At 28.3% G+C, this 12611-nt stretch overlaps 1 protein-coding gene and 1 long non-coding RNA gene across 11 annotated transcripts; both read left to right on the top strand.

Annotated features, from left to right (window-relative positions):
- The first annotated feature begins 254 nt into the window (after nt 1-254).
- Nucleotides 255-3105, top strand: LOC131602094 (ABC transporter G family member 34-like). 4 transcript variants are annotated; one of them, XR_009283921.1, is made up of 7 exons: nt 255-847; nt 1034-1203; nt 1319-1532; nt 1624-1713; nt 1864-1886; nt 1982-2272; nt 2529-3105. XR_009283921.1 is itself a non-coding variant. In XM_058874104.1 (4 exons), the coding sequence occupies exons 1-3, from the start codon at nt 1803-1805 to the stop codon at nt 2625-2627; spliced, it is 474 nt and encodes a 157-aa protein (XP_058730087.1). In that variant the 5' UTR covers nt 1721-1802; the 3' UTR covers nt 2628-2664; nt 2963-3097. The 4 variants fall into 4 exon arrangements, 2 of the variants coding, with proteins under 2 accessions (XP_058730087.1, XP_058730086.1); XR_009283922.1 differs by having other exon boundaries at nt 260-847; nt 1412-1532; XM_058874104.1 differs by lacking the exons at nt 255-847; nt 1034-1203; nt 1319-1532; nt 1624-1713 and having other exon boundaries at nt 1721-1886; nt 2529-2664; nt 2963-3097.
- Nucleotides 3104-6704, top strand: LOC131602095 (uncharacterized). Of its 7 annotated transcripts, none has more exons than XR_009283926.1 (7): nt 3105-3190; nt 3321-3373; nt 3510-4179; nt 4440-4801; nt 5250-5403; nt 5675-6094; nt 6483-6704. It is a non-coding gene; the product is annotated as an uncharacterized LOC131602095 (long non-coding RNA). The 7 variants fall into 7 exon arrangements; XR_009283925.1 differs by having other exon boundaries at nt 6480-6704; XR_009283929.1 differs by lacking the exon at nt 6483-6704 and having other exon boundaries at nt 3510-3567; nt 3675-4179; nt 5675-6328.
- The last annotated feature ends 5907 nt before the right edge of the window (nt 6705-12611 follow it).

The following is a 12611-nucleotide window of genomic DNA, read 5'->3' as shown; positions in this document are numbered from 1 at the left end:
TTTATTTATTCTAAGGTCGAAAAATAAATAAATATAGAATATAATAAAATATTACAAATTCAAAACATATACATAATTTTGAAATGTATAAGAAAATAGAATCAAAGAATAAAGAAAAAAACAATATATTTTTTTAGGTAAATAAAGAGTTTAGAATGAAAAGACATAAATCATTTACTTATAAAAAAGTTAAATATCATAATCTATCATATAAGAAAAGTCTACCATTTGGGACTTTCTTAGGCTATCCACGTCAGCAACTCTTCTATGGTTAATCCACATCAGCACTGTCAATTTTCTATTCTCTCAATCTTTGATTCACGTATCTATTGTTATTCCAATTCCAAAAACGGTTTCATTCACGTATCTATAGCTATTCCAATTCCAAAAACGGTTTCACACGTTTTCTTTTTTCTACCGAACTGTTTCTATTCCAATTCCAAAACGCGGTCTCTCTTTATATCGATTTGTTTCTTCTTCCTCTCAATCTTCATACAAAACCCTCATCCACTCTCGATCGTGAACGGTGGTGCAACCTCTTTCTCAGATGAAAGGGCGCCGATTGTTGGTTGAAGGGTTATGTAATTGATGATTTTGTCGTCGTCGCTCATCTGTTTCACGAGACAGAAGAATCATGACCTGAACTGCAACAACAATAACTCTGTTTCCTTACTCACCCATGTTCCAGAACTACAAACTCATCCATGTTTTCTCTTATCTCATCCATTGTTTCGATAGGAATCAATCCCGGAACGATGGGAAAGCTCAATCAATAATCGATGGAACTCACGGCACATGGTTGTTCGATTAATCTTCTACCGTCATTGCATGACCTAACGCATCTCAGGTGATTTCCTTTCGTGTTGTTTTCGATCTGCCATTTCTGCTTTGTTTCAGATAACTCCTATCTCAGTATCGATTTCTTCTCACCTCTCTCCAAACCCTCACCCTCCATAATTTTGCTTAGGTTTTTTTTAGCAATTTTGGGTTTGTTTTCTTTTGTTACTAATTTGCGAACGCACGGGTAATGTAGTGAATTAAAGGTATCAGCTTTCTGGAATGACAACATCGGCTTATGCTGTTGCTGAGAAATATATGTCAATGCGTTAAATCATGATACCAGAGACCTTCCAGGCGGTTTTGATTTTTCTGATCGGGAAACACCGACCAATCATCAGGTCTCAGAAAGCATTAACTGTGAATGTAAGTTATCTAAATCTGTGATACTGTGTTCCTTCTATTTCCTCCTATAATACATACATTTGAGTGTATAAATTTTGTTTTATAATAGTAGATTTTGACGTTTCCCCCTGAACAGGGAAAGCCAATAAATAAATTGCCTAATAGGAAAAAGGCATTCATGATGATGATTGGATTTACATTTGTGATTTTAATGCAATACAATATACAGAGTGGGGATTGAAATTCCAAAAATTGAAGTTCGTTATGAGAATTTGTCAGTGGAAGGAGATGAGTATGTTGGAAGTAAAGCGCTTCCTACTCTTCTTAATGTCAGCGTCAATACTTTCAAGGTACTTCTTTTTTTTTCAAACAAAACCATTAGATTTATGAAATTTTTAGTTAAATTTGAGAGTGTTATTTATTTGTTTCTTTGCATGGTAGAGCATTTTGGGATTGTTTCATCTTTGCATCGACGAAGAAAAGAGAGATTTAGATTCTCAAAAATGTTTGTGGGATTGTGAAACCCTCAAGGTATGTACTTCTGTGATTCATGCATTGTTTTTACAATTTTATTTGACACAATCAAATAACTTATTTAATTTTGGTTTGGTAATTTCATAATGACACTCCTTTTGGGTCCACCGGATTATGGGAAAACAACCTTGCTTCTTGCACTTGCAGGAAAACTTGATCCTGATTTAAGGGTTTGTTCCTTTTTTCTAATACTTTTCCAAATCATTTTAATTAAATAATGGTTTTTCATTACTTTAACCTGTATTGTTTTTTTTGCTGTGAATAGGCTTCTGGGAAAATCACTTATTGTGGTCATGAGCTAAATGAATTCGTTGCTGCAAAAACTTGCGCTTATATTTGTCAGCATGACATTCACTATGGAGAAGTCACAGTGAGAGAGACATTGGATTTTTCATCACGTTGTTTAGGTGTTGGCAATAGGTATAAAATGTTGATGGAACTCTCGCGGAGGGAGAGAGAAGCTAGAATCAAACCAGACCCTGAGATTGATGCTTTCATGAAGACTACTGCATTATCAGGCCAAGAAACCAATTTAGTAACTGATTATGTTCTCAAGGTTTGTATTCTGATTCTATCTTGGACATATTTGAGCTTAATTGTTGACATAAGCACTTATGAAGCTGATTAGAAAAATATATTGAAACAAATTATAACATGTCTATAAGCTATTCTATGTTTATTTTTATGGTAGCTTATTAAAACAGTTTGACTTTTTTATCTTCTAGATAGAAAATTATGCTACGAAAGATTAAGTACGTTGTTTATCCAAACTTATCCACTTTTGTAAAAGCTGAACTTTATCATGTTAACAGATGCTTGGATTAGATACTTGTGCTGATAAGGTGGATTTAATAGAAAGCAGCGATCAACTATGCTTGAGGAAACTGACAGCTTGCCCACTTGCATCCTAAGGGAAGTTTGTTGTCTAGCTTCTATAATAACAACAGGGTTCGTGTACCAATTAAGCGAACAGTTGAAAGAGACTACTTTCAGCAATATAGTTTTAAATTGTAGTTTTAAATTGCAGTTGTAGAGTGCAATTTAAAACTATATTAAGATCAAATGTGAACTATTATTATCATCAATGTGGCTGCAATTGCATCTCAAAATCTGTTATATTGTGTCCTCCTTTTCCCTTTTTCGATGCTGCAAGTTGAATTAAGACTATTGTGATGTGCTATGTGGAACGGTTCAAAATTTATCTCTTTATATTTCATGTTTTCAAAGCATTTAACATGAATTGCAGATGAGCTCATTGCCAATGCTGCTTACATTGGCTCTCCTGGGAAAGGTATCCTTGCTGCTGATGAATCTACGGGCACAATCGGCAAGCGATTCGCCAACATCAGCGTGGAGAATACCGAAGGAAACAGGCGCACTCTTCGCGAACTATTATTCACTGCCCCTGGTTGTTTAGAGTGCCTCAGTGGTGTTATCATGTTTGAGGAAACACTATACCAAAAAACTGTTGCAGGTATTATAGATGCTGATTGTTTATTAACATTTCAAAGATACTAGGGTCTCTATTTATTACTATATAGGATTTTTAAAAACTTGAGACGGCTCTGATTATGACCCTGACATATTTTTTCAATTATGTATAGGAGAACTCTTTACTGATGTGTTGAAGAAAGCTGGAGTTCTTCCTGGTATCAAGGTTGACAATATGTTAATACTGTTTAAAACTATGTCCAACAGGACCATGCGTTAGTAGAATTTTGCCTTAATTATTTTGATTTATAGCCGGACCGTGCATTTCTAACAAGACCATGCATTTCAAAAGCTATTTTCAGATGAGCTTTTCAAGTTTGGTTAGAGCAATAATTTGAGAATGGAGATATGGATTCTTGAGTAAGAGACAGGAGATATGCATTTCAAAAGCTATTTTCAGATGAGTTTTTCAAGTTTATGGCTTTAGCAAGTTTATTTTAGCAGTCTCACTAACCAGTTAAATCCAGGTATTAATCTCATCCTACAACTTCTAAATGAAAATCATGCTTCAGAAAATGCAATGCCAGATGTAATTGAAGCTTCCCCTATTGATTCAACTTTTATTGAGGATGAAAAAGTAGAAAATGATGATAGTAGTAGAGGAAATAATGCTTGCAGCTCGGAACTTTTAAGCCACGCAGCTGGTGTTGGACCTGATGACAACTTAGTGACATCATTTCCAGTTCTCAGGGATTGTATTTCATATGAAAATGTTTAAGAACATTCAGATATTGCAAGGAGTGTCTCAAATACAGAAACGTCACTACCAGAGTCATCATGTCATGAGAATCTTGATGTGCAGAGTTATGACGCTAATGAATTGAATGCTTCGGCGATTGCCAACTGTTCTACAATCACAGAATCAGAAATTGAAAGGGAGGAAACTGATCTGGAATCAAAACGTGCCATCGATGACTTACAGGACACTCTGCTCGAACTCAGTAGATACAAATAACAGATCAAGAAAACAAGGTCTGGTCCTACTCTCGAAGCTATTAAATCTAGATTGTTCTTTGTTTTCTTGAGTCGATTGTTCTTTGTTTGCTTGAGTAAATGTTTTAAAGTTATGAGGAGCATCCCAAAGGAATTAGTGTTGCTTGAGTAAATGTTTTAATTACCTTCTTACAGATTAGGATTATATATTTACCTATCATTCATTAGCATTTTCATGGGCTATGTCGTATAGTTTCATTGACATGTTTGCATGTTTTTATTGCACAACTCTCTTTCAGATAATCAAGACAGCAACCAGTGGAGGCATGGCATAATGGAGCTCTTTGTGGTCAACTGTATCATTTTTTCTTTCTTAGTCCTATAGAAATAGAATTCAACATATGGATCATAGAATTCAACATAAGGAGGTGGGTTATTTTCTGCAGTCTAAGTTGAAAAAGCTATTTTTGTGTATTTGTTTGTAGGACTTGCAGTTCTGTGGATGCACTGATTTTCTTATCTAAATATTTCACTGTCAGTTTATTCTTGAATTGGCTTATTGCTCTGTTTATCTAAATTGAAGGGTCACTTTAAGTACATTACCGGTATAGCTTTTTCGCTTCGATTGAGCATAATGGTTTCTTCGAGCGCTGATTCTAAGGTATGTTTAACCATGATTTCTGTTAGAAAACTGCCATGATGTCATAGAAGATTTTAACTATCATTTGAATGTTTAACTGGAATTGGATACTGTGACCAATAGTTTATCTTATGAACTATTATGATGTGAATGTTACATCAGTAGTCTCAAGCCATAAAGGTTTCAACTTATGAACTATTATGATGGATGGTTTACTGTTTCAACTTATGAACTGGACCTAATTTGATTATGTTTTTTTTTATAAATGTGACTTATAAGGACTTAAGTTTAATTGAGAAGTTCTCATGAATAGGTAATTAGTTTAATCTAGACCTAATTTGATTAGAGAGACAAGCAGTGCCTCATTTCTTTTCAGGGAAATCACAAGGCCTTTCAACTTTAGAGATTACCAAGAGATTGCAGATCATGTAATTCAAATAATCCACACCACTGATATGGTTTTATGCAGGTTTAATGATGAAGCACAAGTTTGCTTGGCCATAAAAAAAAAAGGATGGCAATGAGAGAGTTGAAGTGTGAACTAACTGAAGTAGTTGAAGTCATAATTTGGGATGATTTTTCTTGGTTGGAATGGATTTGGGTATCTCCTCTTGAATTGTAAGGTATGTATGTATTGGCAAATGATGGGTGATTAGATTGTTGAACTGTGTTTGGAGGTGTATGTTCATGTATGTTGCACTGATATTTTTTGTTTTGGTAGTGTAAATACAAGCCATGATTCAATGTGAATTGTTAGTTTTGCAGCATTTATTCAAGTTAATATTTATGACTTGGTTTGTATGCAGTTTTGGTTCAGTTCTCATGGATTGTTGTGCAGGTTATTAACAAACTGTGACCAATGGTTTCTTCTGTCATGTTTTGTTGTATTCACAGGTTTTGAAAGAAGACATGATTCCGCTTATAAAAATATTTTGATTGTATCGTTTCTGCATATGATATCGCGAAGCTGTTTCCGAACCTGTTTGGTCAACCTTCGGCGATGACATTTGACAGATTTGGCACTTGGTTGTTTGAAGAATTTCTTTCACATGCCTGAAATTTGGATTATTATGAAAGTCCATTACAATATCACATTACTTTTAGCTTTCAAAGCAACCAAAACAAGAAGGGTTTCTTATCTATAAACTTGAAATGCATCTATATTAATGTCTCTTTCAAAAATAACCGCAGATTATGCAGCTGACAAGGCTTCGTCGACCATGAAGATAATAGTACATAAAAACTTAGGGGAGCAAATTGGTAATGGGCATGATGTCTGGCCGGTTGCTATTCACGGGCATTATGCTTATGCAGGTGACTCTGCTGCTCTTCTTTCTGGTGCTTTGAATGTACCGATGATTTTTACCGGCCACTCACTTGGTACCTATGATTTCTAGCAATGCCTTAACAGACTTTTTGTTATGGACCAAATTAGTTAGTCTTTATTTTGAACTAAAAGTAATTTACAGCAAGCTAGAGGTAAAATATCATTTTGATATTGATATACATTAGCAATTTGTATTGACATATAATAAGTTCATTTTTCTCTTTTGGTTACTTATTACAGAATCTCTTTTTAACGTGACACTTGAAGCACAATTTCTTGCTGCTTAGTTTTTAACTTAACAGCCTTATCCATGAGCAAATTATCAATTTTTTAATTTTTATTTTCTATTGTTTCTGTTTTGTTCTTATGCAGCAGGAGATTGGTCTGTACAGATGTACAAATTTGATAACTAATGAAATACAAATGTGTGTCTCAACATTTGTCATTTAGTACCCATTCTTGAATCTCTGTATAACAAAAACAGAGATAGAAGAAGTTGTTTGGAGAAGAAAAGAATGAGAGATTTGTTTGCTATGGTTACAATATTTATATAAGAGTGCAGCTGCATGTGTATACATGGGCTACTCTTTAGAGAGAGATTTATTTTGTTTTTTATATTTTATTTAAGTGTTTTGTGTTTGTTTTTTTAGAAAAATATTTGTTAAATAGAGCTGATTTTATTAGTTCGATAATTTTTTTTTGCTACAATTACGTATTATTTTAGGTATGGGACGCGGTAACTAATAATTATGGTAATATAATTTTGATGTTGATAATAATTAATTGAATCAATTTTGATATTGATAATAACTAATGAGAAATTAATTTACATCCTGATAATCAGTTTGTTTTATTATCTAACTATAACAAATATATTGAGTAGAAATGAAACTATTGATCTAAATACTATTAAATAATGAAAATTTATCAAATATTTTCTTCAAATATGTGAAAAATATGTGAAAAATATTAAAGAAGTTTATTAAAGAATATTGAGTAGAAATTTTAAAATTGTATTATGTTTTATAAAACAATTGTTTCAAAATTGTTTTATTTATTCTATTCTTTATCAATTTTATTTTTAAATTTTTTATATAATTTTACAGAATAAAATGCATCATAATAATTACATAAATTACCTTTTTCTGTAAAAAATATTATATTGAATAAAATAAGCGTGCCACGGGTATTCCATTAATATTATTGATTAAAATATTAAATATTAATGGGAGCACGAACTTACTGATCAAAATTTTGAATATTATCGAAAACATTATGTTATTGGTCCAAATTTTGAATATTAAAGGGAACAAACTTTGAATATTAACAGGTTAAATATTAACGGGAACACGAAGTTTACTGATCAAAATAATAAATATTAACGGAAACACGAATTTATTGATAAAATATTGAATATTAACGAGAACAAATTTAGAATATTATTCAATCTAAAACAATATAAACTTTATTTCTTAATTACTTTTTATTTTTAATATTCAATTTTTTTAATATTAGTATTTTAATAATTTTTCTCATTTTAACTCAAATTTAATTTTTTATTAATATTTTTTATTTTCCTCAATCCAAATGCGCGTAAACGACGGGTACCCGTGCGAACGCACGGGTATCACACTAGTTATCTTTAGTAATCATTGATCGATTGATTGCAACTTTTAATTTATGATTTAATGCATGTGATTGCAACTTTTGATTTCTTATTCTTTTAGTACTTACCATATGTATATTTAAATTATTAGATTTGAGAAAATATTGTACTTTTATATCTTACAATATTATATTGTTTTTACAATATTTATGATTTACCTAAAAATAATATAATTTTGAGTAAATATTGTACTTTTGTATGATTTACCTAAAATTATCTAACTTTGTAAGATATAAAAGCCTTTTTAACGACCATACCTTAAAATCAGTACGTTGGGAATAATTTAATTGATATAGAATCAATACATTAAAATCATATCAATTACTTACCAATATCTTAATTGGTATAAAATAAATACGTTACAAATATATTTAGTACTCAAATTATATTGATGTTGTATCACCAAAAATTGAATGAATCATATTATCATTAAAAATTAATAAATATAATTTATCTCACTTGATTTCCTTCAAAATTATTTAATAGAAACTTTCCAAATTAATGAATTTATCAACATAATTTTGAAACCAAATTTCATATGGTTAGAAGATTTTTAACCTCTCATTTAACAAAAGGATAAATATTATTAGATACATATTTTAATAAAATGTTTTAGGCATATCATTGCTTTTATATATTGTATGGAGTTTTTTGATAAAAAATTCATAGATATTATTATAAAAATAAAATATATTTTCAAAATATTTAAAATACAACATGTGCCATCGTCATTCTCTGTATAGAAAAACTAACTACTACTTTCTATTTTCACTTTAATAAGATTTCTTACTAATACTACTAAATTATTTAAAATATAAAATATGAAAGTTATATATATATATATATATATATATATATATATATATATATATATATATATATATATATATATATATATATATATATATATATATATATATATATATATATATATATATATATATATATATATATATATATATATATATATATATATATATATAAATGAAATTTTTTAGAGGTTATTAAATAAAATAAATATATCAGATCTATTGACTTTTTTTAAAAAAAAATATTTAAAAATAACTATGGGTGTTAATAAGCATAAGTAATCGAATGAAACATAAGTATTGTATGAATAAATAGTAATCGAATGAAACATAAGTATTGTATGAATAAATAGTAATAGAATGAAACATAAGTAATGTATGAATAAGTAGTAATAGAATGAAACATAAGTAATATATGAATAAATAATATCAAAATTGTATGATATTTTTTATTAATCATAGTATTTGTTTGTCATTTATAAAATTTAAAATTTAATTGAACAAGTTTATCAATAATCAATATATATATATATATATATATATATATATATATATATATATATATATATATATATATATATTTATCTATATATAATATAATATAATTGAAATATTACCATTAAAACTTTAATGGGTCAATTCTATCCAAATACAAAATAATATATTACGGATACACACGGGTAATTATATGGTACGCACATATAGTACTGATATTAACACATTTAATTAAATGTAATAACGAGAATAAGTTTACAATTGATTTAAATAGTTGGCTTAATTGCAACTTTGGTCCCCATATTTTGTCTTTTTCTCGATTTTAGTCCCCCCATTTTTAAAACCACGATTTTGGTCCCCTTTTTGAGTTTTCTAATGAAAAAGAGACAGGAATATGGATTAATTAGGCAGAAAAAAACAAAATAGAGGGACGAAAATTGCACAGAAAACTTAAAAAATGGACTAAAATAGTGATTTTTAAAATAGAGGGATCAAAATCAAGAAAAAGACAAAATAGATTAAAGTTGCAATTAAGCATAAATAGTTTTATAAATAATTCCAAAACAAAAATATTTATATATAGGAATAATTAACTATTGATTCAAATATTTTATATATGGAATAATATATTTGATTTGTAAATTGAGTTTAATCAATTATATTAAATATTTATTATTAATTGTATTATATAATTTGATAGAATATTTCTTCATTATAATTTGTCAATTTAAGATTTTTGTTATTATAAAAAAATTTAATTATCATCAAATATTTTTAAACAATGTTAAAATTAATTTATTTTTGTTTAAAAAATATCATCAAAATATTGAATATTAATAGAAACATGAAGTTACTGATAAAAAAATTGAATATTAACGGGAACATGTAGTTATTAATCAAAATATTGAATATTAATAGAATTTTTTTTAATATTAATGGGTACATGAAGTTACTAATCAAAATATTGAATATTAAAGATAATATTAAATTACTGATCAAAATATTAAATGTATTGAATATTAACGGAAACATGAAGTTACTGATAAAAAATGGCATGTTAACGAGAGCATAAAGTTACTGATCAAAACATTAAATATTAACGAGAACACGAAGTTATTGATCAAACTATTGAATATTAACGAGAAAACAAAGTTATTGATCAAACTATATTGAATATTAACGGGAACATGAAGTTATTAATAAAAATATTGAATATTAACGAGAACATGAAGTTAGTAATCAAAATATTGAATATTAACGTGAGTATTAAATTACAGAGCAAAGTATATAATATTAACGGGAACATGGAGTTACTGCTAAAAATATTGAATATTAACGGAAACATGGCGTTATTAATCAAACTATTGAATATTAACAGGAACAAATTTGAAACATTAACAGAAACACGAAGTTAGTGATCAAAATAATGAATATTAATGGGAACTTGAAGTTATTGATCAAAATATTGAATTTTAACGGGAACATGAAGTTACTGAACAAAATATTGAATATCAACGAGAACACGAAGTTACTGATCAAAATATTAAATATTAAGGGGAACATGAAGTTACTGGTCAAAATATTGAATATTAATGGGAAATGAAGTTTATTGATCAAAATATTGAATATTAGTGGGAACACGGAGTTACTGATCAAAATATTGAATATTAACGGGAGCACGGAGTTATTGATTAAAATATTAAATATTAACGGGAGCACAAAGTTAATGATCAAAATTTTGAATATTATCGAAAACATTAAGTTACTATCCAAATTTTAAAAATTAACAGGAAGAAATTTTGAATATTAACGGGAACACAAAGTTACTAATCAAAATAATAAATGTTGACGGGAACACGGAGTTATTGACAAAATATTGAATATTACTGATAATTTTTTTGAATATTATCGGAAACGAATTTGGAATATTAACGGGAACACGAACTTATTGATCAAAATAATGAATATTAACGGGAACAAGGAGTTACTGATCAAAATAATGAATATTAACAAGAACATGAAGTTACTGATCAAAATTTTGAAAATTAACGGGAAGAAATTTGAAATATTAACGGAATACGAAGTTACTTATCAAAATAATGAATATTAACGGGAACATGAAATAACTGGTCAAAGTATTTTTCTATTAATTATGCATTTTGAATGAATCATTATTATAAATGGAGTTTGTAGTGGTTTCTCATTGGCCTACAAGACAGAGCTGATAGTTTGTAGTTATAATTGAGCCAAAATAATTAATTTTCTCCTTATCTAGCAAAAAAACAATCGATTCTCCTTAGCTGATAGTTTGAGATTGGGCTAATAGTTATCACTAATTGAATTATATAATTTGATTGAATATTTCTTCATTATAATTCGTGAATTTGCGATTTTAAAACTTTTCCTTCATTATAATTTGTTAAATAAAATATTACTATTTTTATAACTTTTTCAATTTTACCCAAAACTTAATCTTTTACTAATATCTTTTATTTTTCTCAATCACAATGCGCGAAAACGACGGGTACCCGTGCGAACGCACGGGTAAGACACTAGTATAATTTGACAACTATATCTACATCCAAAAATTACATAAATTTTTTCTCCAAAAATTTCACCAATTATACTAAATTATAATAATTTAAAACAATATTAATTAAAGAATATTTAAAACCTTAAAATAATTTTAATTACAACTTTATTATACAGTAATATTTTTTATTATAAATAATAATTCCAAATCATATTTAAAATAAAAAAAACCACAAATCACGTTCTTTTTTCTATATTTTTTATTATAAACAATAATTCTAAATCATATTTAAAATAATAAAACCACAAATCAGGTTTTTTTCCCTATTCTTTAGCTAATTGAAAACGTCGGTAAAATATACTAACTATTAGTATCATTACATTTATTAAGCAAACCCTATAAAAGACATCTTCGTAATTTTGAAAACTACTTTTCAATTTCAAACTCACGTTTCACAACTTGTGTAATTTTAAAAACTACTTCCCAATTCCAAACCCACGTCTATTAGATATCAATTAAGAAAGAAGCTTCATTTCCAAAATCATAAAGTCACATTCTATTGTCACATTTTTATCTAAAGTAGTTTTCTTTTTCTTATTACTACTTAATCCTCTTTGTATACCCCACGAACTCCATAATCAGTCAAGTTGTACATCATCTTTTTCTATATATATAATGATTTAAAGGTTGATTCTTTGTTTGGTTAAGCATTACAATAATGTGTTTCAGAAATTGGAAAGTATGAGATGACGAATTATAAGTAATCGGGGATTAGAATAAATATCTATCTCTTCAAATATATGGTGTTTTTTCTTTCTTCCTAAGTTTATTGTTCTTTTCTAATTCTTAGTTATATTTTCTTTTCTAGGTGCATAAATTGAAGCATCACAATCATAATATCAATTGACAGGTTAGAAGAAGTGTTTTTCTCTCTAAAAATATAGTTTTTTGTTATCTTTTTAACTTTAGTATTTCTTTTTAATTTTTGTTTATGTGTTAAG

The sequence above is a fragment of the Vicia villosa genome, linkage group LG5 (assembly GCF_029867415.1).
Source record: "Vicia villosa cultivar HV-30 ecotype Madison, WI linkage group LG5, Vvil1.0, whole genome shotgun sequence".
In the NCBI taxonomy this organism is placed as follows: Eukaryota; Viridiplantae; Streptophyta; class Magnoliopsida; order Fabales; family Fabaceae; genus Vicia; species Vicia villosa.
The sequence above is the reverse complement of the archived record's forward strand: the minus strand, read 5'-3'. Positions and strand labels throughout refer to the sequence as shown.